This window comes from Cucurbita pepo, chromosome 17, assembly GCF_057944985.1.
Source record: "Cucurbita pepo subsp. pepo isolate OVF chromosome 17, ASM5794498v1, whole genome shotgun sequence".
Taxonomy (NCBI): Eukaryota; Viridiplantae; Streptophyta; class Magnoliopsida; order Cucurbitales; family Cucurbitaceae; genus Cucurbita; species Cucurbita pepo.
Window position 1 is genome coordinate 1,665,275 of NC_141814.1, and position 27,466 is coordinate 1,692,740.

The following is a 27,466-nucleotide window of genomic DNA, read 5'->3' on the forward strand; positions in this document are numbered from 1 at the left end:
ACATTAATATTGTTATGTTATTATATTTCTTTTCTTATCTTCCTCACAATAATTACTGAAAATTTATAATATGTTTAATACAATTTTAAATCCGAACATTAAATTGATCGAATAAAATGGTAATATATAGAAGTATATTATAGCATTATGATATAGATTTAATTAAAAAATTCGCTAAATTAATAAAAATATTTCTAATTTTTTTTTTTTTGAAATTTCAAAAAGAATTCCTGATAATAAAAAACATAAGATGCATTTTGAACAAAAATTGCAAAGTATTTAATGTACCTAGTTATTTTAATATTTTTAAGATGGTAATTTTTTTTTTAATTAATTTAGCCAAAAATGTTGAATGTCTTAACACTTACCTTTTTGGATACAAGGTTCTAAGTGGGCTGCTGCAAATGGAGAATTGATAGAACAATATCAATTCTCCACGATAAATTGTAATCGCCCAAGCCCATCACTAGTAGGCATTTTCTTATTTAGGCTCTCTCAAGGTTCGCCCAAGCCCATCACTAGTAGGCATTTTCTTATTTAGGCTCTCTCAAGGTTTTGAAACGTGTTTACTAGAGAGAAATTTCTACACAGCAGGAATGTTTCGTTCCCTTATAAAAAATGCTTCGTTCCCCTCTCTACTCGATCTAGGATCTCACACATTGATTAGAGAGGGGAATGGAACATTTTTTATAAGGGTGTAGAAACCTCTCCCTAATAGACATTTTAAAACTTTGAGGAAAAGTCCGAAAGGAAAGCCTAAAATAGATAATATCTGCTTGCAGCGAGATTGTTACACTTACTTAACTAAGTTGCATTCCACCTAGAAAGATAGATCTAAATAAAGTCTAAAGGTACAATAACGTTACACCAAACTAATAAATCTGGCTGAAAAACATGCAAAAAGACTATTACTCCCAGAACTTATGAAGAGATTCTATCATTTATGACAACCTGATAAAAATGCAGAACATTGCTGCCATGTTGCATTTCCATGTCCGCCCCTTGAAATTCATGGCGTTGTCCAGTCCATTAGGTACTACTATATATAAGAGGTAAACAAAATGGTGATAAATAATCATCTCTTGTATTAAAGTAACTAATTCAACTGTTAGGGAGAGATCATCAACAAAGATCAGAACACGAGAATGCCGAAAGCTCAGCGGTAGGTAAAACGTTACACAGAGGTTAGATATGGAAGTAATGTTCAAAAGATACCCATACCCATATCCACACCCTTAATCTTTCATGTCCATAACCTAGTTCCTTGCTCCTGTTAATAAGCATGTAGAGAAAATATATCAGTAATGCACATAGACTGGTTAAAAGGCGTCGAGCTCGGGGAATTGTATTCTCCCAGAGTTTTCGTTTCAGCATACTCAGAGAAACGACTTGTTTCGCCATATAGCTTGCTTCAGATTCCGAGCCAAATGATCAAAAAAATATTGAGGCTGGCCTAAAATGAGCCATTAACAAATGCCTTCTTCAGTAATCAAAGAGCCTTCACAGCGAAAAGTTAAATCACAACAATGAGTATTCAACTGTGGTCATTTAGGAAACCTCTTATGATAGAGATCATGAGGAATGTACTCGACGCTAATCTCTTGTCCATCATAAATCCTTCCATGCAAAGAGTGCGCAGCCATACATGAGGCTTCCAATCTACCAAACTCAACAAAAACGCTCCCCACTGCAAATGAACTCTCCAGATTGTTATTACGTTCCTTCTTTTCTCTGTTCTCAGATGTGTCAGAATCTGTTCTCACCATGGGATCCATTCCATGTAGAACTTTCTTCTCATCATCAGCCACCACCGTAGTTGAATCACCTAGAAGCACTGGTTTCTCATCTGAGCCAGTTTCAATTATTTTGGTAACTTTTACATCATGAAGTTCATTTCCTGGGCTGCTCTGCTTGTCACAGCATCCTCGAAGGATTGTTTCCGATGCACTCTTACAAACTACGTCTTCGAAACATGTAGCATCCTTGATACCCATATGACACAATTTGTCCTCCACAACTTCGTTTTTATGTCTACCATTGTGAGGGTAATTACCTTGCTCCTGATAAGTAGCGTCGGGGCAATTATCATCATGATCATTATCATTTCTTGAAATCACAATTGTGCTGATTTCCTGAATCTCATGTTTGATCACCACATCAGTGACATCACAAATACTCTTGTATTCTTCTTCAGCACTGACACAGCTAGTGCATGGCTTTGCAACATTCATGGATTTAACCGTCCCAAACCTACAAAATTGCATCGTATTATTTTACAACAATCACATTAAATGAAATATACACTACTAGTAACTCTCAGGACCTGGCACATTCAAACCGAATGTCTTCAAGAACTTCGTTGATATCTGACTCAGATAGTAAAGGGAGAACATCTGCATTAAACTAGTTCCAAAAAGAAGACGCCAAATCAGACGACTGCAAATGACACTAATTAACTAATACTCATACCCGCTTGCCTATTAAACTGCAGTGTGTATATGTGTGCGACCATGTTTTCATTTTCTGATGGGTGGGGATGGGAGGAGAGTGGTTTCAGAAGAAAGGCATTAAAAAGATTAACGTACCACATTAACTTTCAACACTATTGTTGGCTGTTGAAGAAGAGGTTTTACATGCTCTGGAATCCCATAACACGGTTGACATCCATTACGTTCCTAACATATGTTGCTTGTTAAGCAAGGCCCAAATCACCATGTGAAATAATAATAAAATTTTCATGACGCTTCATTGTGATCAATAACCATCATAAAATAATTATGGGAAAAGAAAGAGAAGATGAGTAGTACCAACGATGCAATGGGAACAGCTGGAAACACTTTTAGTACTTGCCCTCCAATCTTCATACCATTTAGACCAGCACAAGCTTTGGGCATAACTGATTGGTCAACATACTGATAAATAGATTGAGTGCGAATGTGATCAGGGAAAAAAGATTGATCAAATAAATGGCATATAATACAAAGGTTTAAAAGAAGATGGGCATTCATATTGAAGCCCCAGAGCACAACTTATTCGCACTTTTTTTTTCTTGGCTAAGAAATGGTATATAAATTAAACCTAAAGCAAATTCAACATAATAACAGGCCAACATTCAACATGCACATAAAAAGTTATTTTATCTATTTAAAAGAGAAATTGATAACTCAATCTATGCGATACTCGTTAACAAACAAACAAAAAGTCTTGAACTAATGATCAAAGGATTGCCATGGGATACAGTGACCACAAGTACAATATGGGAACATCATAGATATCTTCAACACAAATGTTACTGACAAGAAGGAACAAAGAAATAAAAAACATCATGTATTCATGCTGAATATTGTGCAAACAGTTTCTCCTAGTAAAATAGCCGAGAAGAGACATTGAGTAACCTATCACTGTTGAATATATAAATTACCTATTATATGTCTATAAATGCTAGCTTTAGTGCTGTTGATACAAAGCTGCAAGTACATAAAGGCAAACAGACTAAAAAGATCGACCAATGTGTCCGAAATATAGTGGTTTAAAGTGGCAAAACATGTCCCGTCCATCAGAACCAAAGACGTATTCAAATGTGGAGGTCTAAAACCAAATGTCAACAAGAAATTTCAAAGGAAATCAATAATCTATCCTGAGATATTTCCATCAGAAAGTGAACTTACTCAATTTGGAAACCGATGATTAGGTATTACAATAGCTGGAGTCTCACTGATGGCTATTACGAGCAAGTTCAAAGACAAATATTATACTATACTGCAGTTTTCCTTCTGCTTTATATTGGTCTGATGATTCCTAGAGAAAATAGCATTCTATGTGCATTGGTTAGAAACTAAAAGATTTAAAAGCGCCCATTAGTTAGTAAAATTTTGCACGTTGAATCTTTCACAGTAATAAGAAGCAACCCATATTTGCTCCTCTTGAGGAGAACGACAGGACACTACTAACTGAAGTTACCAACTCCCGGACTAAGACTGTGATCAAGAAGCATTATGGAAATATCACTAAAACAAGTTTTAAGGGATTGCATATACTACCAAAAATATAGTTCAAGGATGTTATTTATCCTGCAAGCGGTATCCACCCAAACTTTCTTTCAGCATATGATGAAAATCTAATAACTTGTTTTCTAGGTCTTACCACTAAGCAGAGATGAAAAATAGTAATGCGTCGATTAATGAATTTTCTGACAAAATGAATCAATTAAAATGCCATTACATGGTGCAGAAATTTTCTTTTACTTGTTTTTTTTTATTCTATGAAGTAAGACTAAAACGTACAAGGTGGTCTGCGCTCTTTAATGAACAATTTAAATCATAACCACATTGATTTATATCTTTAATATATTGTAAAGAAAAATAATAAGAAAGAAAGAAAGAATATAAAGTCTAAAGCAGTTATGAACAAAGAGATAACATAGAGAACTTAAAATGTTACAGTAGAAAAACAAAATACTAAAGGATAACATAGGCTTCCAATGCAGTATTTGAAGGATTAATATGGAGAATCATTTTCTGACTTGAAGTGGTTGTGTAAATATGACGGAGTTTCCACAACAATATAGATCCTTCCCATATCATTACAAATAATAAAATAGCACTTGAGACAAGCATGCTAAAATAATGCACATAAAGCATGAAAATTCACCTCCAAAAAGGCGCAAGGTTCATTAAGATCATTGTTGATTTCAAAGTGATAGGCCTTCAGAGGTCCAAATGCAGCAACAATATTCTTAAGCTGGAGAATAACATTAAAGAAATAATCACCGAATGTACGCAGCAAAGTGAAAACTGTTGCAAGAGGTAAGATCATACACAAGGTATGATTAAGTGCAAGGCAAATAAAATATTTCCTTGAATTACCATTTCAGATGATATTCTATTAGAGATCCCAGCAACAATAATCTGCAACAAGATCAAACATAGACTAAGCAGACATGACTATAAAATAAGCTCACTAAGAGCAATAATAACTCAATAAACTTATTCAAGTTTACACATCAATCACTTAATAGGACACGAACAGTTTAGTTCGTTAATAGTAATGATTCCACTATGTAGGCATCTTCGATGCTCTTACGAAGATGTATGGTGCATAATTCATCAAAACAGCCCCCACCCCCTCAACAAATCAGAAAAGTGATACTTAAGTAACCAGGGAGTACCACCCAGACTATAGAAAATCAAATAGAAAAACATTTACCCATAAATTTCTCTTGGCAATGCTGCTAAAAGTTTTTAACCATAAGAATATAACAACTACACTGACCAGACAATAAGGGGAAAAAACATTTTTTAAGAAATTTTCTACAGTACCATGGATATCCATGAGGACATTTCAGTCACTGCTGCCTCTCATGAATGTGCTATTGAACATTTTAATATCAAATATTTTGTATTGTACCTCTGTGAGAAGACCTAAAAACCTCAGCTATTTGGATCCTGATTTGGAAAGAGCCCAAGATAAATTTTTAAAATGGAAATATATAAACGCAAAAGGAGTGGAAATTCTATTCAGAAACTTCCTTGGGAGAGGCCGAGAGGAACCAGGAAGGGGTTAACCACTCAGTAAATATGGGAAAAGGCTTCTTTATCTTCAGCTAAAGGGGTCTTGGTATTGTTAATATTTGGAACAACCAGGAAACGGATTAGGAAAATGGTTTAAAGTAAAATGTGCACAAGTACTGAGCTGATTAATGAGAACTGAATAACTGATCATTCTATCTTCCTTGAAGATCCAAAGGGTCAGTAATGTAATGGGAAGAATCATCGTGGTAAGAACCTCCTTAGCTGGGTTGTACGTCTGGTGCAGTCTAGGGAGTAGAATTGTCCACGATTAGAAGAAAACAGAAAGCTAATTGAATTTAATTAACAAGCTGTTAACTATTTGACTAATGAACAACTAACAGCATAAAAGTGGCTCTGGAAGAAATTTTGCCAGGAGAAAGCCACAATTTTTTGTGCTCAGCAAGCTCACGGGAGTTACCAACACAGCAGACAGCATCCAACAAAGAAATAATTTGACTCATCTCAAGCCAAGGTAGTCTTAGAAGTTTATATGAAAGAGTGAGGGTTTAAACCGTTTGTTTATTTGCAGACCCTTTATATAGAATGTTCGTGCCGAAGGATGACGAATCTGGTATTTTCCGTGTTGATGCAGTAATCTTTAGACGTTTTCTTGTTCAAATTTTACACAATCATTTCGGGAAGAGAACTAGGGTTTTATGGACTAACATTGTGAAAGGATAGCCACCCCCCCCCCCCCCCCCCCCCACACACACACACACACAAAAAAAAAACCCTAAAAGCTAGACTTCACTCCCTCATCAAGCAATAGTATCATTCTACTACAGTGTCAATAATTCAAATACGTACCTTATTTGGTGAGTCCTCAACAACATCACTGATTTTATTTACTACTGCCACTGACTTTTCCAGGTCACCAGTCTGCATGAAAATAGCAACTGTCTGAAAACCTGCTACATGATAGTAACCACAATAGACCTCAGAAACTGAAATAACATGGTTGAAGAAACATATTCTATATACGGCCAAGAAAACATGAGCAAAATTTACAAAGCTGAGATACTAATTTGCGTGGGAGAAAAAAAAGGAAAAAGAAAAACAGGTTTCACAAGGGGACAAAAGGGGTGTTGAGTGATAACCTCAAACCTGCTACTGAATCCCTCAAACATAAAATACAGACATGCAATGACAAGAATACGGATGTTTGCATCTAAATATCGCATAAAAATAGAATTTCAACTAATCATTCCATAGTTGGGCATTTTTTGTCAAATGGCTCTACATAAACAAAATATAATTTCTCACTCTCAAGATCAGTCCTTGAGTTACATGTTTCTGGTTTAATAAGGTATCAATAGCAAGAGTTCTTATTCCAGTTTGTATGTCTTGATTTTAAGTTCTCAATAGCCGGAGCCTGAATATCTACCGCTTTTAACCTTACTAATAGGGGCGTGCACACTGATTTACATGCAAATGTTCAGGGTTTTTCTTATAAAATTATGAGGTACCACACATCTTCCCTCATAATCACTTAGAGCACTCCTCAATTCATAGGTCCTCCCAAGCATATCCTTTCTTGTAGGAACATCCAAAATTGATCCATGCGCTTGGTGAGATCCCCTAGTTCAATAGGGATACCACTAGAAAGTCAACAATCCGTACATTCTCCTTCTCAAGATTTAGGGAAATGCCTTCTAACCATTGACAGACTCCACAATTCCACAACTTGATTCTCCTTAAGTTTATAAATACATGAAATTCCATCTTCAACTAACATTTCTCAACCAATCTCATACACTTGTGAACTCACCCCTTGAACGGAAGACTCGATTAAATATAAGGCATCCGACTTCCTTCTAACCAAAATTCTAAAGAACATAGAAAGAGAGGACAACCCAGAACTAGTTTTTTGTCCCAGAAAAGAGGATGCAAAATGGCTTCCATTGTCATGCCATGACAATCCTTCATGGGTGCAACTACTATACCCAAGAACTAGCACAAACATAACAAAATCTTCAAAAGCCGCATTCCTCCACTTATGCAACCTTCTCTACCCTTTCCACCACTGCATCCAAACATTGTTTCGATGGGACCATCCCCAACTCGCATAACTAAACATAGCATAGACCATTTCCAACACTACAAGTCATTCTAGCATCCACATTTTGCACCTACTAAACTAAAATATGTATCCCCATGATTGAGAACTTACTTAAATAGGAAATTCTCGTATTTTTTTCTAACCAATTTTCTAGAGAACAGGAAGGAAAAAGCTACCACAAACCTCCCCTGTTCGAGAAAAAGATGCAAGACAATTTCATCTAAATCCAGAATTACAGGCACAACATTCTTTCAAATCAAAAGAAGACAAATTGTAAACAAAAACATAACTAGCACAGCATACTTGGATAACAATTGTAAACAAAAACATAACTAACTTCAATAAAAAAATAAAATGCAGTCATGAAAGATGGAAAATGGTCTCCAACAATAAGAAGATAGTCATGCGGAGGGCCCATATCCCAGGAAACCACAGCTTAACAATTCTAAGTTTGCCTTACAACTAGACCACTTGTGCAATCAATGGAAATTGTATAATATCTTGAGAGTATCATAGAGAATGGAGATGGTAAAAAATTCTGGATGTTTATTCTTACTACAAGCTCGACATAATCCTTTGGTCGCCGAATCCTTAGAATGGAACCAGAGAAGTCACTTCCATCAAATGAAAGTGCTGCTGAAGCATCCTCAGGCGTAAGAAATTCAACAAGAGCTTGCCCCCTATCTTTGTGTATCTGCACAAGTGGTGTTATGCACCAAAACTCACATCAGACAACATCATAACAAAATAGCTACACACATTAGAAACATGGAATAAAAGCACTTACAATACAACTAATACATGGCTGGGTTCCTTCAATGTGATTAACACCTGAAGATGTAAGAAAACCATTCAGGCAATCAATGATTGCTTTCTCAGATGGAGAATGTGGTAAGTTTTCAATATAAAGCCTCCTCATTGGCCGGGTTGCCTGTGTCAGCTGAATTGAATCAACAGAAGCATTTGTCTTCGTTGCTAGATTATTTGAAGAAACCCCTGATAAAGATTTCCCCATGGCTAGAGAAAAGAGAGCACCACCAGATGGATCATTACTAATGCCTGAGGAGACTGTAGGATTTGACGGCTGAAAGTTGGAAGTAACTGAACCAGAAAATAATCCAACCTTTTCTGCTGGAAGAAGATCCAACCCTTCATTTTTCTTCTCTGGTGATCGAACAGGTGGAGTCTTGACAGCAGATTCAGTTCTTCTCTTTCTAGGTGAATAGCCACCAAGCCCACTTCTTGTTGACCCAGAATGCCGCCTGTATTGGCTACTGGAACTGTTGGTGAAATCCCCTATTCTATCACTATCAGAATGCCATCTTCCAGACTTCTTTACATGAGAATCTAATGGCAACTCCTTCTGCCTAGCTAATTTAGTTGAGGACTTGGGTGGCCTTGGAGAAAGTGAACCAGATTTTTTATGTTTACTTTGATGATCTAGGCTTCTTTTTCGTCTTTTTTTCAATCTAGAATTTTCATGATGTGAACTTAACAATATTTTAGCTTCCTTTCTTTCTTTACTTTCTAGGTCATGATGTTTACCATGTTCATATTTCTTTGTAATGTGCCTGTCTCTGTTCCTGTCATCATCACCATGTTGATATTTTCTCTTACTTTCTCGTTCAGATTTCCCCTTACCACGATCTTCACGCCTATCCTTGCCAGCTGCATCTCTTGAATGCCTCTTTCCAGTTTCATTTTCAATGTCAATCCTTGATCGCTCATCATTTTTTCCCCAACCAAGGTTTTCCTGGCCATACTTTTGTCTTTTATCCTTTCCATTTGTGTCATGCTTCAGCTTACCTATCAGTGTCAATCCAGATCCATAGTTATTTCTGTCACTCCTGATCACCATATTGTCCTTCAACAATGTCTCCTCTTTTTTCCTTCTTGAGCTAATCCTGGCTGATTCCTCCAATGGGAGATTTTGCACATCAAGAGAAGAACCTCTACTGTGACGAAAATGCCTTTCCGATTCACGATTGGCAGTAATGTGCTTATCTATGCTTTCCCTTCTTGAATGGCTACCTGTATCACCCCCATCATTAGCAGCTGACTCTTTATTCTTCCTTCTAAGCATAATATCTTCAAAGCTGAATGGCCTAGTCCGAGCTGCACTTTCGTCATTAGAGTTGTACAGGCTCTGTTTAGCACTGGTTCTACTGTATTGTTTTGAGCAGCTATATGTGCTCATCGGCCCCCACTTAAACAGAGGATATAATGAAACAATTAATGCTCAAACAAAGTCCACATTGACCAGGTACAGGAGACCAAGAAGCGGTCAAGGTGGAAAGCCTCAGTGCTAGGTACTTGCACATTAAAAAATCCTACGACCCAATAAATACTCATGTTAAGAATAAACCTAAAGAAAACGCCAATACAAAAACCACACCTCGCAAAAATCAAAACTTAACCCCGCAAGCTACAATGCAGACAAAATTTACTTGAAGACGACGGTTTACAACGAGCCTCTCATTTTTCCCACTTCTTAATCGCTCATTACTCAAGTTGACAACTAGAAGACACAACCCAAAGATTGAACCATGCGTCCTTGGATCACTCAAAGAAGAATTACGCCATCTTTTTTCCTACTTAACTATCCTGCAGGAAACCAAAACCTCCAATTAGCCTAGTCAGACAAGAAACGAATCACGTAAAAACCACTTACATGAAAGGAAATAAACGACTAAACTCCCATCCAATCCCATTCTCCATAATTTCTCGAGCTCGAAACAAGAACAGTATTAACTAACTCAAACCAAAACCATCGATAGCTCGGGAGGATTAAGTGAGAACAGCAGCAAGCAACACAAGAATCCAGGAGGAAAAAAAAAAAAAAAAAATCAGAGAGAAAGATGTAGCAGTGTTACCTTAGATAGAAGGCGGGAATGAAAGTAGAAATGCGAAAGCGGCGATGACGAAGGGATAGATCTCAGTTGCAGCTTCTGAGGCAATCTCGAAGGAGAACGCGGGAAGGAGAAGGAGAAAAAACCTAAATTCAGGGTTTGGATTGGTGTGGGCAAAGAAAAATTGAGGGTTTTTTTGTCTGCAATTTCAGTGCGCAGTCGCTCGCCGTCGTGGAACGATCTCTCCCTCCCCAACCACCCGCCGCGTGGATCGTTTAAATCAATTATCCATACAATTTCCTTTTACTATTACAAATTTTAAATTATAATTTATAGCTTATATATTATTTCAATTTTAATTTAGGTTCATTTTACCAATCATTCATAAATTATTTTTATCCCCCAAATTTTTTAATTCATTTTAGTTTATGGGTCTAAAATCTTCTTTCATAAACTTTCAAAAGTTTAACAATATTTTTAAAAAAATTTAAAAATTTAAAAAATACATTCAATTTTGGATAGAAAATATAAATAATTTGTTTAAAAAATACCCTTGTAATAAACTTTTAATGTTTCAAAAATATTAAATTAAAAAATATATATATTAATACTTTTCAATTTTAAAAAAATAAAATTAAAAAAAAAACACCCACAAAATTTTAATACTATGCCTAAAAAAATTAAAATAAATTATCGTCTATTTATTGACATCTCATAGATTATTTGCATACGTTTTAATATTAATTTGAAAAATTGATGAATATTTTTGAGATGTGATACTAAATGACTAAATTAAAATTTCTCGTGTAAAATTCGTAAGTCAAGTTTTTTCTAAATAAAATAAATAAATAAATAACAAATCATATTTATTAATATTTAGCCAAAAAAAAATTTAATGTAATATTTGGACACCCTGTTTTTCTCATTGGGCCTTAGTTGGGCTTATGAGAGTGTGAGCCATGAATGACTTAGTTGGGCTTAAAAACCCAGAAATATTGGGCCCGATAAATACTTTTGGAAACGTGGGCTTGAGGCCCAATAACAGTAAACCTAGTAACGGAATGTCAGAATTTGTTATGAATGCCTTATCTAGGACCAATGTTTTTTTTTTTTTTTTTTTTTTAAAGATTTATTGTAATTTTAAATATAACATGCAAATATAGTATTTTAAATTAATTAACACATTATTATTTATTTTTGTATTATATTTTCTTCTAATTCTTTTAATTGTGCATTCATGGTATGAACTTAAATACATTTATTAGCTGTAATTTAATTTTTCTAAAAAATTCAATAATACCCCTGTAATTTGTCACAGATAAATCTATTATAGCTAGATATCCAATAAATGACGAGAGAATCTCGACAAGAATGCAGTAAAAAAAAATTATAATCTACCATAGCAAAATTGATTAGGTTCGTGCATAAGACTTCCAGGCTTCCAGATTACCTAAAAAGAGCATTAAAATTTAAATAGTATCAAAGTCAAACACCGTACAATGTGCCAACGAGGACGCTGGGCCCGGAAGGTGGGTAAATTGTGAGATCTCACATCGGTTGGAGAGAAGAATGAGTGTTAGCTAGGACGTTGGGCCTTGAAAGGATTGTGAGATCCCACATTGATTGGAGAGGGGAACGAGCGCTAATGAGGACACTGGACTCAAAAGGGGGATGAATTGTGAGATCTCACATCGGTTCGGGAGGAGAACGAAACATTCTTTATAAGAGTATGAAAACCTCTCCCTAGAAGACGCGTTTTAAAACTCTGGAGGGAAAGTCCGAAAGAGAAAAGCACAAAGATCGCAATATCTGAAATGACTCAAGTATGTTTTCTTAACCAATCATGACCTACAGACCACCATCCGAAACGTTCCGAGTGGCTCGTGTTTCAGAAACCCATATTTGATCGAAGATTCCTTTTGACTAACCAAAAAAAAAAGAAGGGAGAAGAAAATTGAAAGAGTGGAGGCAATAAGTGTCAATTGCTTCCCTAAAAAAGGTTCCAATAACAAAGGTGGTAGGGAGTTGTCAAAGGTGATGGAGACTTGAAGAAATTTTTGGTTGAAACCCTAAATGATTACGACTCCATATTATGCGGTTCCCAACCTTTCACTTCTAAACATTCAATTTGCCCTTTTCTTTATTTGTCCTTTCTTTTCCCTTTCTAGATTGCTTTAAAGTTGTTGTTTCTTTTAAACGCATTCGGTCGATTGCTCGTTAGCCACCTTTATTGAAGCCTTGAATAACTGATCTACTATTTAGTAGTTCATTCATTGTGATATATTTTCGTGTCGTGGTCGGCTTAGACCTGATCTAGTAGTAATGGGTTTAGGCTGTTACAAATGGTATCAGAGCTAGTTACCGGACGGTGTGAGGCACTAGTCATAGTAGGGCTAGACCCTATTTCCCTTTCGGGCACTAACATTCGTTATAAGCGTGCCGACTATTTCCCGTGTACTATAGAGTTGAGAAACGCCTTTTCAAAAGCTCCAAACTTTCAATTAATAGTTCATCCCATCGAAATTGTTGAAACTTTGGTGGCTGATATCCACTTGACATTCTTAGGCTGTGAATCCTCCTAATATATGGCTTGAATTACAAAATAAAGTTATGAACAGGTTTTTCATATTACTCTCTTAAAGAATTCATGATTATTATTATTATTTTTTTTTTATTATTATTTTTTTTTTAGCTTTCCTTACCAGTGCTTGCATTGAACACATTTAAAAAAAAAAAAAAAATTGACAAAAAAAGTCTTATGTGCTATGAAAGGGCGGGATGGAGCGAGGGTAGTGTGGTGTGGAGCCCATTTAGGCAGCCCAATGGCCGCGCTGGCCCCGCCTTCGTCCGGTACAGCTGCATGCGCCTCTGACTTTTCAATACTTTAATTTTGGTCCTACAGATCAAATATCTGCCCATCTTCGCCTGATACTATGTTAGACGAACACGACTCTCTACAATGGTATGATATTGTCTACTTTGAGCATAAGCTCTCATGGCTTTGCTTTGGACTTCCCGAAAAGACATCATACCCTCTTTCATTATAAACCCAATCATTTCCTAAATGAGCCGATGTGGGACTTTTATCATCTAACAGAAGTCATCGATATAAACATGTGCATGTAGAAAATAACTTTTAATTTTTTTTTTTAACTTGTTCATGTGGTATAAAAATTTGTTCATACATATGGATATCTCTACTCGAAGATCTAGTTCGTTCATGTATATAAGTATCAAAAATCAAGTTTGTTCATGCATATGAGTATCTTGGACTCGAAGATCAAGTTCGTTCATGCGTATGGGTATCTCGAACTCGAAGATCTAAGTAATTAACCTAATTTTTAGTCCTAACAAATGAAACCCATTGGTATTAATGATTCAACGTCGACATCTACTACTTTATTTTTGTTCATTCTTTTCAGAAATGTCCAGTCCCAAACAACCGAATCTTTGCTTGGAATACCCACTTGGAATGGACAATATTTAAACAAAAAAGAACCAACCACTTCAAGTTTTGATATTATCCAAAACAAAAACCTTTTTTTCTAAGTAGAGGAAATGAGCGAAGGATCGTAGAGAAGTTCTATCAAGTTCTTAACTATTTTGAGCTCGGAAATTTCTTTTTAGTAAATGCGTTTTAAAATTGTGAGGCTGATAGCGATACGTAACGGGCCAAAACGGATAATATATGCTAACGGCGAGTTTGGACTGTTCCAAATGGTATTAGAGTTTGATACCATGCGATGTGCAAGCGAGGACGTTGGATATGATGTCCCACATTGGTTGGGGAGGAGAACAAACCACCATTTATAAGGGTGTGGAAACCTTCCCCTAGCAGACGCGTTTTAAAGCATTCAGAGGAAGCCCGAAAGGAAAAGCCCAAAGAGGACAATATCTGGTAGCAGTGGATCTCGGTCCTTACATTGGGCCTCCAAGGGAGTAGATTGTGAGATTCCACATTGTTTGAAGAGAGGAACAAAGATTCCTTATAAATATCTCCCTAGTAGATGCGTTTTAAAACCGTGAGATTAAAACAGATAATTAACTGATGGGTTTAAGCTGTTACCCATACCACACTCGTTTCTTAACATCTGCTTCCTTTTGTTGCTTCGTCTTCTATAAACTTTGATTCTTCCTCACTGGTAGACAATTTGGTCTTTTAATTCACGTGTTTTTCAAATCGTGTTTCTTCCACTATCAATAAGAAAAACGACTCTCTTTCTAGGTCGGTTTCTTAAATGAATTTGTTTTCACCAAAAAAAAAAAAAAAAAAAAAAAAAAAACCATCTTCAAGCTTCTCTCATTTTACTTCCCTTCATATACATACACATAGTAACTTACTTTCTTAGGTTTTATAGCAAAGGTAGAGCTCGGGTAGGTGAAAGGTCAAAAGGGTCATTTAACAAGCTTTTAATAAGAGAAATTAATTAATATACAAAACAAAACAGTAAATGTCTGTTCTTTTTCTCTCCTTTTTGGTTCCCACTTGTTTGATTGCCTATAAATGAAAATTTGGGGTATGAATTGTGTATGTGTGTAGCACAGGACAGCACCATAAGAGGCTCACAATTAGAAGACAGACAACCATGGCTGTCGAACAAGGCCTTGCCGATGACTACACACAGGATGGGACTGTGGATCTCAAGGGCAACCCTGTTCGTCGCTCCCAGAGGGGTGGCTGGCGAGCTTGCTCCTTCGTCGTTGGTACTTCTCTCCTTTCTTCAAACGTTTCTCTCGATTCTCCGTTTCGTGTTAGAACTTAGGTGCCGATGTAGAAATTTACGCTACCAATCTTGAAGTATGATACTGTTCATTATGTTTTAGCTCGATGATATTGGTTAAATTAGATCGTCATACAGTTATATAGCGTGAATTTGAACTCGGGTTTTGATTAAAATCTCTCCCTAACAAACGTGTTTGGAGAAAAATACCAAAAAAAACAACGGCATGAGTGAGTTTAGGTTATTACACTTTTTTTTTTTTTTTTTTTTTTTTTTTTTTTTTTGTGAAATATCTTATCTACTCATGATGGTTGGTTCATATTTCACATGGAACCAATCTCTTTTTTTCTCTTTCATGAATTATGTAGCTAGACAAACACTAGAGAGTTTAGTTCAGCACATCACATGACAAACCTAGCTCAGTCTAAAAGTCGGGCTAAAGTCGAAATGCTTTTTGGAGTTAGATAGGGCACATGATAGTAGTGTAAACATATTCTCATAGTACTGTAAATTTTTCGTTTTTTAGTATTTTAAGTTCGATTTTTAAGAAACAGAAACATGGGTTTTGTTACACAGTATATGAAGTATTCGAAAGGATGGCGTTTTACGGGATATCTTCGAATTTATTGATATATTTGACGACTAGACTTGGGCAAGGCACTGTTACAGCATCCAACAATGTCACAAATTGGGTTGGGGCTGTTTGGATGACTCCTATCTTGGGTGCTTATGTTGCTGATGCCTATCTCGGTCGCTTCTGGACCTTCATCATCGCCTCAATTATCTATTTATCAGTAAGTCATCTCTTCCCCGTTATTTTCTTTCTAAAATATTAGAACCAACGAACGAGAACTAATTGAACGACTCGATTCATCCCGAAGAACAATCTCAAGCTTCCAAACCATCAATTAAGAACATTAATATCATCTTAAAAGAAAAAGATAAGAACAAGTTATAGAATCTTTGTACGTAATATCAATTTTTAAATGGACCATAATGCAAATAAAATAAAATACTCTTAAGGAATCACAAGCCTAGAGAAACTTATTAATTATTAAACTTTTTAAAATTTAAAAATTGAGGTTGAATTATTGAATATTGGATTACGTGAAATATCTACGGTCGTGATTGCTTTTTCTATTAATTATTTATTTATTGAAATTCGGACATCACCGATAATAAGGAACCAATAATTTAGTCACAAATGTTGACTATGAATCTTGTCTTGTTCCTCAATTTTTTACTAAAATGTTTTATTCAATCACTCTCACTTTTGACTAATATGAGCTATCAATATAAATTAAAATAAATATTTAATTTCGAATCTATTTTGCTGAAAATAAATAGTGGTGTCTGTGGGTTGAGTTCGATTGAGTTTGAACATTTTTTAGACTCGACCCAATTGTTTGCATAGTAAAAATTTTAACCCGACTACTTCGAGTTGTTTTAATCATTTATTTAAATTTTTGTTAATAATAAAACTAAATATTATAAATTATTTTAAAAATAGTTAGAGAACAAATAATTACAAAATTAAATAAATATATGCATATAGAATTGAAACCAGTTCCATGGAACTTAATTAAACTCAACTCATTTAATTTATTAAATTTTTCGAGTCATTAATTTTTTTAAACACTAGGAAGCTTTTCAATTTATTTATTTATTTATTTATAATTCTTTATTTTGGAATTTAATTATTTTAGAATTTAAATTTATTTATTTTAAGTTGACTAAAAGAATCTTATAATATTTGGTCTATCATCATCTTTGTGCACTTTTCAAGCTTATAATTGGCTTAAAAAATCAACCTTTAGCTTTTGGGATTGAAGAGACTTAAAATTAAAGAGTTTAAAGAATCTTTTGGAATCTAATTTTTTTATTTTAACCAACTTGTTTGAAAATTTTACCTTTTCCCAATCTTTTCAACCTAACTTTTTAATAGTTTAAGATATTTATATTTTTTTAGAACCATTTTTAATATATATATTTGTTAAAAATTATATATATATATATATATATAATATAATATAATATTTAGGTTAAATTAATAAAAACACTTTAATTTTGTATGTTTCAAAAATAATATCTTTAATATTCTAACTTAAAAAGAAACCTTTAGTTTTAGATGAAATAATTAGTAGTTTATTTGATTAATACTCTTAATTTTTTAAAAAAAATTTAAAAATAGTATTTTTAAAAAAAATTAAAGAAAATTTAAAAATAAATTAGTTTTAGACCAAAACTAACTATAAAACTATTTTTCAACTTTTTAGATTTAAGAGTATTATTATTATTAAATGAAAGCCAAAAAAAAAACATATTTTTATTAATTTATTTTAAATATTTGGATTAAAAAATAATATTGAAGTAAACACTGTTTTTTTCTTTGTAAAAAAGAAAATAATATGTATTTTATTATTGTTTTCCCTCTTACAACATGTTGGAATACTAACGTTGTTAACACACAGGGCATGTCCCTTCTTACAATGGCTGTCTCCCTTCCAACCTTAAGGCCGCCATCGTGCGACCAGCCGAACTCCGGCCACTGCCAGAAGGCCTCCACGCTGCAGCTTGCCGTCTACTTTGGTGCACTCTACATCTTAGCGGTCGGCACGGGCGGCACGAAGCCAAACATCTCGACGATCGGGGCGGACCAGTTCGACGACTTCCACCCGAAGGAGAAGAAGCAAAAGCTATCATTTTTCAACTGGTGGATGTTCAGCATTTTCTTTGGCACTCTTTTTGCCAACATAATTCTTGTTTACATTCAAGACAACATTGGGTGGACCCTTGGTTATGGCCTTCCAACTATTGGCCTTGCCGTTTCTATTGGTATTTTTGTCGTCGGAATTCCCTTCTACCGCCACAAGGTTCCCGCCGGAAGCCCCTTTACTCGGATGGCTAAGGTTATTGTCGCCGCCATCAACAACCGGAAACTGCCGCTGCCAAGGGACGCTAAGGAACTCTATGAGTGGAACTTTGAAGAGTACACCAAGAAGAAGAAGTTTAGGATGGAGGCCACTCCCACTTTGAGGTAACTCTCCTTTCCAATTTCACCCGCCATCCAAATATGTCTAAACAAGTATTTATAGCGGAGAAAACACGAACAATTCTCGTAAAGTTCTTTAGTAACTTGTTCTATTATAATTAGTTTATTAGCTCACCGTCTCTTCTTTTGTTCTCCCTTAGCTCACTCAACAAAGCTTCGATCCAAACGGGTTCAACCGATCCATGGCGACTCTGCACAGTAACCGAAGTGGAAGAAACAAAGCAAATGATTCGAATGATCCCAATTCTATTCGCAACCTTTGTCCCAAGCATCATGTTGGCTCAAGTCAATACTCTTTTCATAAAACAAGGCACCACTCTGGATCGAAAAGTCGGCAACTTTAAAATCCCACCGGCGAGCTTGAGTGCCTTCGTCACCGCTACGCTGCTCGTCAGCGTCGTAATTTACGACCGATTCTTCGTCAAGATCATGAGAAAATTCACCAAGAATCCTAGAGGGATCACTCTACTACAACGGATGGGAACTGGGATTGTCCTCCATACCTTGATCATGGTTGTCAGCTGTCTAGTTGAGCGGCGGCGGCTGGCGGCAGCCAGAGAGCACGGTGTTGTTGAGAGTGGCAGCCAAGTTCCGTTAAGTATCTTCATCTTGCTACCGCAGTTTATTCTCATGGGGGTTGCCGATGCCTTCATGGAGGTCTCCAAAATTGAATTCTTCTACGATCAAGTAAGTCTCGTTTAATCCATTTAGTCATAACTCAATCGTTATAAATTTAATCATTTATTCATATTCTTAACATCAGGCACCAGAGAGTATGAAGAGTCTCGGAACATCATACTCAACGACAGCAATCGGGACCGGAAATTTCCTCAGTAGCTTCCTTCTAGCAACAGTTTCCGACATCACAAGCCGCAATGGGCGGAAGGGGTGGATCCTCAACAACCTAAACGCATCCCATCTCGACTACTACTACGCCTTCTTCGCCATTCTCAACTGCTTAAACTTCATCTTCTTCCTCTTCGTTTCAAGGTATTACATATACAAAGCCGAAGTTTCAGACTCCATAAAATTACTCTCCGAAGAACTGAAAGAGAAGGCTCCATCAAAAGAATCAAACAACCCATATTAACATCTCCAATGAACTTTAGAGGCGTTCGCCATTGAAGAAGCTCGAAGCTTGTACTTGTTTCTTCATTTAATTTCCGATCGTGCAAATAATATGATTATATAGTTTATCCCACGCATAGTAAATCTAGTTTTTTAAACCAAAATGGTTAGCGGTTATTTTACTTCCATTTCGTTCTACAAACAAGAGGAACGATCGAACAAACAAAAATTGTAAATTTACTGAATCGGGTATAAAAATTATTCTCGCTCATGCAACTAAAAAAACAAATGGTGACGCGTAGAAATTTATAATTCACCCAAAATTAAAATAAAGTCAAATTCCTTTTAAAAAAAATGAATTTTTAATTAATTTTTTTTCCCAACATTTTGGTTTGGATGTTTGTTTATAAATAAATTTCAGTATCTTTATGAGTTTTGGCAATATTTATAGGACGTGGTTAGGTGGGGAATGAATTTACGGGTAAGGGTCAAAATGGTAATTTAAGAAAGCTTTAATGAGGGAAGTTACAATTATCCACAAAAGGAAAGTAAAAGACAAAACAGTAATTTCCTGTCTGTCTTTTTAATTTTTTATAATCTTTTTTTTTTTCTATAAATGCAAAATTGGGCTATGAATTTTTTATTAACTTTTGTTGTTGTGCCGTAAGAGATTTGGTGATGGCTATCGAAGGCGTTGCTGATGACTACACACAGGATGGGACTGTGGATCTCAAGGGCAACCCTGTTCGTCGCTCCAAGAGGGGTGGCTGGAAAGCTTGCTCCTTTATTATCGGTATTTCTCTCCTTTCTTTCTTTCGATCTCGATACGCTTCTCTCGATCCTCGATTTCGTGTTTTAGTTCACGTGGGTTTATAGAAATTTACACCATAAATCATGAGAAATGAGCGTAATAGTTATATAGTGTGAATTTGACTTACTTTTGAGTTTATACTGTCGGTTTGAATTTGATTTGTAAGATAGTGTTAGTTAAAAAAAGAAATATATGGGTGTTGTGAACAGTGTATGAAGTGTTCGAAAGGATGGCGTTTTATGGGATATCTTCGAACTTAGTGATATATTTGACGGTTAGACTACAACAAGGTATTGTTACGGCGTCTAACAATGTCACAAACTGGGTTGGGGTTGTCTGGATGACTCCTGTTTTGGGTGCTTATATTGCTGACGCCTATCTGGGTCGCTTTTGGACCTTCATGGCTGCTTCGGTTGTCTACTTAATGGTACGTCCTCTCTCTTTTTTTGTATTAACTTTTAAAAATGAATCACGGGTATTAATGAAACTTTTGAAATTGAATTATTTGAAGAGTTCACACTAACATGGTTAATAATACAGGGAATGTCCTTTTTAACAATGGCCGTCTCAATCCCGTCGCTAAAGCCGCCATTGTGCCCCCAACCAACCGTCGGCCACTGCGACAAGCCCTCCGCGCTGCAGCTTGGGTTCTACTTTGGTGCACTCTACATCTTAGCGGTCGGCACGGGAGGCACGAAGCCAAACATCTCGACGATCGGGGCGGACCAGTTCGACGACTTCCACCCGAAGGAGAAGCACCAAAAGATATCATTTTTCAACTGGTGGATGTTCGGCATTTTCTTTGGCGGCTTTTTTGCCAACATAATCCTTGTTTACATTCAAGAAAACATTGGGTGGACGCTTGGTTATGCCCTTCCAACTGCTGGCCTTGCCATTTCTATTGCTATTTTTATCGCCGGAACTCCATTCTACCGCCACAAGGTTCCCGCCGGAAGTCCCTTTACTCGGATGGTTAAGGTTTTTATCGCCGCCATCAAGAAGCGGAAACTGCCGCTGCCCAAGGAGGCTAAGGAGCTGTACGAGTTGGACTTGGAAGAGTATACGAAGAAGAAGAAGTTTAGGATGGAGGCCACTCCCACTTTGAGGTAGAGAGTCCTCGTCCCACATTGACTAATTTAGGGAATTATCATGCATTTATAAGTAAAAAATACTTGAGAAGACTACAATAAAGTGGATAATATCATATCATTAAAGAAAGTCGTGATTTTTAATAGTCTCTTCTTTTGTTCTCCTTCAGCTTCCTCAACAAAGCTTCGATCCAAACTGGTTCAACCGATTCATGGCGGCTCTGCACAGTAACGGAAGTGGAAGAAACAAAGCAAATGATCCGAATGATCCCAATTCTCATCGCAACCATTATCCCGAGTATCATGTTGGCTCAATCCAACACTCTTTTCATAAAACAGGGCACCACTCTGGATCGAAAAATTGGCAAGTTCAGCATCCCACCGGCAAGTTTGAATGCCTTCATCACCATTTCGCTACTCATCAGCATTGTAATTTACGACCGAATCTTTGTCAAGATGATGAGGAAATTCACCAAGAACCCAAGAGGGATCACTCTGCTACAACGAATGGGAACTGGGATCGTCGTCCATGCCGTGATCATGTTTGTCAGCGCTTTGGTTGAGCGGCGGCGACTAGTGGCAGCGAGAGAGCACGGTGTTGTAGAGAGTGGCGGTCAAGTTCCGTTGAGTATCTTCATCTTGATGCCGCAGTTTATTCTCATGGGGATTGCCGATGCCTTCGTAGAGGTCACAAAGATTGAGTTCTTTTACGATCAGGTACATCTTCTATGTCGAGGTTACAAAGATCGAACAAAGGGTATAAGGCCTTTTGGGAAGCCCAAATCAAAGCCATAAGAGCTTATGCTCAAAATGGATAATATTATAATGTTATGGAGAGCAATGAATTCTAACATCTCCTTCCATAACGATTTTATTCGTATTTTTTTGATAGATGGGTTATTATAAATTTAATCATGTTCTTAACGTTCTTAACGTTCTTAACAGGCACCAGAGAGTATGAAGAGCATCGGGGCATCCTACTCGTCGACATCAATCGGGATCGGGAATTTCCTCAGTAGCGTACTTCTCAAAACAGTTTCCAAAATCACGAGCCGCAATGGGAGAAAAGGGTGGATCCTCAACAACCTGAACGAATCCCATCTCGACTACTACTACGGCCTTTTCACCGTTCTCAACTGCTTAAACTTCATCTTCTTTCTCGTCGTTTCAAAGTATTATGTATACAAAGCTGAACTTTCAGACTCCATCAAATTACTCACACAAGAATTGGAGGAGAAGACACCATCTAATGAATCAAACAACTCACATTAACATCTCCAAAAAAAACTGAAGTGGTTTGTAAAAGTTCAGAAATCGATGAACTTTAGAGGCTTTCGCCATTGAAGAAGCTCGAAGCTTTTCTTTCGTCATCTTTGGAGAATGAACCGACGTTTCTTTGATCACCTTCCACCTTCTACTTGTTTCATTTAAAACTAATATATAGTTTGTATGTTGAGAAACACCCAATTTAATAATATCCTTCAACTTTCAAAAAGTCTATTTCTTTCTTTAAGTTACCATTTAACTCAAAATTTATAATACTTATTCGTATAAATTATTATTATTATTGTGATGTCCCACATTGGTTCAAGAGGAGAACAAACCACGTTTACAAGGGTGTGGAAACCTTCTACTAGCAGACTAGCATACGAGTTTTAAAATCTTGAGGGGAAGTTCAAAGAGGACAATATCGGCTATCGGTGGATCTGGATCGTTACAAATGGTATTAGAGCTAGACACCGAACGATGTGTCAACCTTATCGCTGTTCCCCGAAGGGGGGTAGACACGAGGCGGTGTGCCAGCAAGGACGCTCAACATACAAACTATGTTGTATCAACCTTATCGCTGTTCCCCGAAGGGGGGTAGAAATATGGGTGTTGTGAATAGTGTATGAAGTGCTCGAAAAAATGGCGTTTTATGGGATATCTTCGAACTTAGAGATATATTTGACGACTAGACTACACCAAGGTATTGTTAATGCATCCAACCATGTCACAAATTGGGTTGGGGTTGTCTGGATGACTCCTATTTTGGGTGCTTATGTTGCTGATGCTTATCTTTGGACCTTTATCATCACCTCTGTTGTCTACTTATTGGTACGTGCTCTCTCTTTTTTTCTTTTTTTTTTATTAATTCTTAAAATTTTAAATTTTATTAACTCTTACTATTAATATTATATTTAAAAAATATCCATAAAATTTTTAAAATAACATTAACTCTGTGTTACAACATGTTCCAATACTAACATGGTTAATACAAACATAGGGCATGATCCTTCTAACAATTGGCCGTCTCACTCCCGATGCAAAAGCTGCCATCGTGCGCCCAACCAACCGCCGGCCACTGCGACAAGCCCTCCACGCTGCAGCTTGCCCTCTACTTCGGTGCACTCTACATCGTCGTGATCGGCATAGGCGGAACCATGCCAAACATCTCGACGATCGGGGCCGACCAGTTCGACGACTTCCACCCAAAGGAGAAGAATCAAAAAATATCATTTTTCAACTGGTGGATGTTCAGCATATGTTTACATTCAAGACAACAATGGGTGGACCCTTGATTACGGCCTTCCAACTGCTGGCCTTGCCATTGCTACGGCCATTTTTGTCGCCGGAATTCCCTTCTACCGCCACAAGGTTCCCGCCGGAAGCCCTTTTACTCGGATGGCTAAGGTCATTGTCGCCGCCATCAACAGCCGGAAACTGCCGCTGCCGAGGGAGGCTAAGGAGCTGTATGAGTGGGACTTGGAAGAGTACGAAGAAGAAGAAGTTTAGGATGGAGCCCACTCCCACTTTGAGGTATGTTCCGAAATTATATCAAATTACGTCTACACAGTCAGTGTATGATGTTGTCTACTTTAAACAGCTCTTATAATTTTACTTTGGGCTTCAGTGTCAATAGAGATGTATTTCCTTACTTATAAATTCATGATCATTCTCTAACAAACTTTCATTAGGGTTTCTTTTTTTTCTTCTCCCTCAGCTTCCTCAACAAAGCTTCAATCCGAACTGGTTCGACTCATCCATGGCGGCTCTCCAGGGTAACCGAAGTGGAAGAAACAAAGCAAATGATCCGAATGATACCATTTCTCTTCGCGACCTTTATCCCAAGCATCATGTTGGCTCAAGTCAATACTCTGTTCATAAAACAGGGCACCACTTTGTATCGAAAAGTCGGCAACTTTAGCATCCCACCGGCGAGCTTGATCGCCTTCGTCAACGTTTCGCTGCTCGTCAGCATTGTACTTTACGACCGAATCTTTGTTAAGATAATGAGAAAATTCACCAAGAATCCAAGAGGGATCACTCTACTACAGCGGATGGGAACTAGAATCGTCATCTATGCTTTGATCATGTTTGTTAGCTGTCTAGTTGAGCGGCGGCGGTTGGTGGCGGCGAGAGAGCACGGTGTTGTTGAGAGTGGCGGTCAAGTTCCGTTGAGTATCTTCATCTTGCTGCCGCAGTTTATTCTCATGGGGATTGCCAATGTCTTCATGGAGGTCTCAAAGGTCGAGTTCTTCTACAATCAGGTACATCTCCTTTTATAACGGTTTTGTTTGTATTTTTTGATAGCTGAGATTTATTCATGTTCTTAATAGGCCCCTGAGAGTATGAAGAGTCTCGGGGCATCCTACTCGTCGACATCAATCGGTGTCGGAAATTTCCTCAGTAGCGTACTTCTCAAATCGGTTTCCAACATCAACAGCCGCCATGGCGGGAAAGGGTGGATCATCAACAACTTGAACGCATCCCATCTCGACTACTACTACGCCTTCTTCACTATTCTCAATTGCTTAAATTTTATCTTTTTTTTCGTCGTTTCGAAGTATTATGTATACAAAGCTGAACTTTCAGACTCCAAAAAATTGCTCACCGAATCATGTAATGAATCAAACAACCCACATTAAATTCCGATTTTGCTGGTGATTTGGATAAAAAGAGATCCTTAATTTATTGTATTTCTCTTAGGATCAAAATGGACAAAATATTATCATTACGAGGCTCGTGGTTCTTAACATGGTATCAGAGTCATACATTTAACTTATTCATGTGAATAGAATCCTCAAGTGTCGAAAAAGAAATTGTGAGTTCTAAAGGTATAGTTAAAAGTGACTCAAGTGTCGAATAAATGTGTATTTTGTTCAAGAGCTCCAAAGAAAGAGTCGAGTCTCGATTAAAGAGAGAGTATTAAAGAGAGATGCTTTGTTCGAGGGGATAATTGTTGAGAATTATTAGGAGGAAGTAATGATGATTAGTTTATAAGTAATGAATACCATCTTCATTGGTACAAGACTGGAGTAATTATCTATGAATTTTTTTTTTTTTTGCTAATGATCCCAATTCTCATCGCAACCATTATCCCGAGTATCATGTTGGCTCAATTCAACACTCTTTTCATTAAACAGAGCACCACCCTGGATCGAAAAATTGGCAAGTTCAGCATCCCACCGGCGAGCTTGAATGCCTTCATCACGATTTCGCTACTCATCAGCATCGTAATTTACGACCGAATCTTCGTCAAGATGATGAGGAAATTCACCAAAAACCCAAGAGGGATCACTCTGCTATAGCGAATGGGAACTAGGATCGTCGTCCATGCCGTGATCATGTTTTTCAACGCTCTGGTTGAGCGGCGGCGACTAGCGGTAGCGAGAGAGCACGGTGTTGTAGAGAGTGGCGGCCAAGTTCCGTTGAGTATCTTTATCTTGATGCCGTAGTTTATTCTCATGGGGATTGCCAACGCCTTCGTCGAGGTCACAAAGATTGAGTTCCTCTACGATCAGGTACATCTTCTACGTCGAGGTCACAAAGATCGAACAAAGGGTATGAGGCCTTTTGGGGAAGTCCAAATCAAAGCCACGAGAGGTTATGCTCAAAGTGGATAATATTATACTACGGAGAGCCGTGATTCCTAACATCTCCTTCCATAACGATTTTGTTCGTATTTTTTTGATAGATGGGTCATTATAAATTTAATCATATTCTTAACATTCTTAACAGGCCCCAGAGAGTATGAAGAGTATCGGGGCATCCTACTCGTCGACATCAATCGGGATGGGAAATTTCCTCAGTAGCATACTTCTCAAAACAGTTTCCAACATCACGAGCCGCAATGGGAGAAAAGGGTGGATCCTCAACAACCTGAACTAATCCCATCTCGACTACTACTACGACTTCTTCACCATTCTCAACTGCTTAAACTTCATCTTCTTTCTCGTCGTTTCAAAGTATTATGTATACAAAGCTGAACTTTCGTTGGGTCGATTCAACTTTGTTAGAAACGACCCAACGTTTCTTGGATCACCTTTCACCTTCTACTTGTTTCATTTAAAACTATTATATAGTTTCAGTAGACCGAAAAAACACAAAATTTAATAATATCCTTAAACTTTCAAAAAGTCTACTTCTTTCGTTAAGTTACCGTTTAACTCAAAATTTATAATACGGACTCGTATAAATTATTATTATTATTATTATATTATATTATTTATTTATTTATTTAAGATTTATTCATAATACGATGAATTTGATGGAGTTGACCTAATGATCGTCAAAACCGACTTGCCAATATTTATAGGACGTGGATAGGTGGGGGTTGAATTTACGGGGAAGGGTCAAAATGTAATCATTTGTTTTTTTAATTTTCTTTCTATAAATGAAAATTTGGGGGTATGAACTGTTGTGCTGCAAGACAGACAACCATGGCTGTCGAAGAAGGCGTTGCTGATGATTACACTCAGGATGGGACTGTGGACCTCAAGGGCAACCCTGTTCGTCGTTCCAAGAGGGGTGGCTCGAAAGCTTGCTCCTTTATTATTGGTATTTCTCTAATTTCTCTCGTTCCATCTCGGAATGCTTCTCTTAATCCTCGGTTTCGTGTTATAGTTCATGTGGGTGTATAGAAATTTACATGATTATCATCAGAAATGACGTTACTAATTATGTTTTAACTTGATAATATCGATGAACTTAGATTAGTGTGACAGTCATATAATGTGAATTTGATTTGTAAGAACGTGGTCGTTAAAAAAAGAAATATGGGTGTTGTGAATAGTGTATGAAGTGCTCGAAAGGATGACGTTTTCTGGGATATCTTCGAACTTAGTGATATATTTGACAACTAGACTACACCAAGACATTGTTAATGCATCCAACCAAGTCACAAACTGGGTTGGGGTCGTCTGGATGACTCCTGTTTTGGGTGCTTATGTTGCTGATGCTTATTTCGGTCGCTTTTGGACCTTTAT

At 37.0% G+C, this 27,466-nt stretch overlaps 3 protein-coding genes and 2 pseudogenes across 7 annotated transcripts; 4 read left to right on the forward strand and 1 right to left on the reverse strand.

Annotated features, from left to right (window-relative positions):
• Window positions 1-1,062: 1,062 nt before the first annotated feature.
• Window positions 1,063-10,754, reverse strand: LOC111778470 (uncharacterized). 4 transcript variants are annotated; one of them, XM_023658317.2, is made up of 11 exons: window positions 10,503-10,754; window positions 10,077-10,233; window positions 8,417-9,959; window positions 8,186-8,323; window positions 6,378-6,449; window positions 4,866-4,907; window positions 4,651-4,740; window positions 2,808-2,912; window positions 2,586-2,675; window positions 2,324-2,403; window positions 1,063-2,250 (listed from the first exon to the last, which is right to left on the reverse strand). In XM_023658317.2, the coding sequence occupies exons 3-11, from the start codon at window positions 9,824-9,826 to the stop codon at window positions 1,545-1,547; spliced, it is 2,733 nt and encodes a 910-aa protein (XP_023514085.2). In that variant the 5' UTR covers window positions 9,827-9,959; window positions 10,077-10,233; window positions 10,503-10,754; the 3' UTR covers window positions 1,063-1,544. The 4 variants fall into 4 exon arrangements, with proteins under 4 accessions (XP_023514085.2, XP_023514084.2, XP_023514086.2 ...); XM_023658316.2 differs by having other exon boundaries at window positions 10,047-10,233; XM_023658318.2 differs by lacking the exon at window positions 10,077-10,233.
• A 4,221-nt stretch (window positions 10,755-14,975) lies between these two features.
• Window positions 14,976-19,450, forward strand: LOC111779252 (protein NRT1/ PTR FAMILY 5.2). Its single transcript, XM_023659365.2, has 5 exons — window positions 14,976-15,182; window positions 15,776-15,993; window positions 17,671-18,236; window positions 18,392-18,938; window positions 19,015-19,450. The coding sequence occupies exons 1-5, from the start codon at window positions 15,065-15,067 to the stop codon at window positions 19,339-19,341; spliced, it is 1,776 nt and encodes a 591-aa protein (XP_023515133.2). The 5' UTR covers window positions 14,976-15,064; the 3' UTR covers window positions 19,342-19,450.
• A 258-nt stretch (window positions 19,451-19,708) lies between these two features.
• LOC147787396 (protein NRT1/ PTR FAMILY 5.2-like) lies at window positions 19,709-22,714 on the forward strand. Its single transcript, XM_023659367.2, has 5 exons — window positions 19,709-20,112; window positions 20,340-20,557; window positions 20,671-21,236; window positions 21,389-21,935; window positions 22,164-22,714. The coding sequence occupies exons 1-5, from the start codon at window positions 19,998-20,000 to the stop codon at window positions 22,488-22,490; spliced, it is 1,773 nt and encodes a 590-aa protein (XP_023515135.2). The 5' UTR covers window positions 19,709-19,997; the 3' UTR covers window positions 22,491-22,714.
• Window positions 22,715-23,843: 1,129 nt separating this feature from the next.
• LOC111778712 (protein NRT1/ PTR FAMILY 5.2 pseudogene) lies at window positions 23,844-25,126 on the forward strand (annotated as a pseudogene). The gene is made up of 3 exons (XR_015413437.1): window positions 23,844-24,017; window positions 24,202-24,748; window positions 24,818-25,126. The product of XR_015413437.1 is annotated as a protein NRT1/ PTR FAMILY 5.2 pseudogene (transcript).
• A 453-nt stretch (window positions 25,127-25,579) lies between these two features.
• LOC147787397 (protein NRT1/ PTR FAMILY 5.2 pseudogene) lies at window positions 25,580-27,121 on the forward strand (annotated as a pseudogene).
• Window positions 27,122-27,466: the final 345 nt, after the last annotated feature.

Excerpts from the sequence above, each read along its gene's own strand:
- LOC111778470 (XM_023658318.2), bottom strand. The coding sequence starts at position 9,826 with ATGAGCACATATAGCTGCTCAAAACAATACAGTAGAACCAGTGCTAAA. Across the intron at positions 2,676-2,807 it reads CTGTTCCCATTGCATCGTTG|GAACGTAATGGATGTCAACC; the intron begins GTACTACTCATC and ends AACATATGTTAG. Across the intron at positions 2,251-2,323 it reads ATTCGGTTTGAATGTGCCAG|GTTTGGGACGGTTAAATCCA; the intron begins GTCCTGAGAGTT and ends GCAATTTTGTAG.
- LOC111779252 (XM_023659365.2), top strand. The coding sequence starts at position 15,065 with ATGGCTGTCGAACAAGGCCTTGCCGATGACTACACACAGGATGGGACT. Across the intron at positions 15,183-15,775 it reads AGCTTGCTCCTTCGTCGTTG|TATATGAAGTATTCGAAAGG; the intron begins GTACTTCTCTCC and ends TTTGTTACACAG. Across the intron at positions 18,939-19,014 it reads TTGAATTCTTCTACGATCAA|GCACCAGAGAGTATGAAGAG; the intron begins GTAAGTCTCGTT and ends TCTTAACATCAG.
- LOC147787396 (XM_023659367.2), top strand. The coding sequence starts at position 19,998 with ATGGCTATCGAAGGCGTTGCTGATGACTACACACAGGATGGGACTGTG. Across the intron at positions 21,237-21,388 it reads GAGGCCACTCCCACTTTGAG|CTTCCTCAACAAAGCTTCGA; the intron begins GTAGAGAGTCCT and ends GTTCTCCTTCAG. Across the intron at positions 21,936-22,163 it reads TTGAGTTCTTTTACGATCAG|GCACCAGAGAGTATGAAGAG; the intron begins GTACATCTTCTA and ends CGTTCTTAACAG.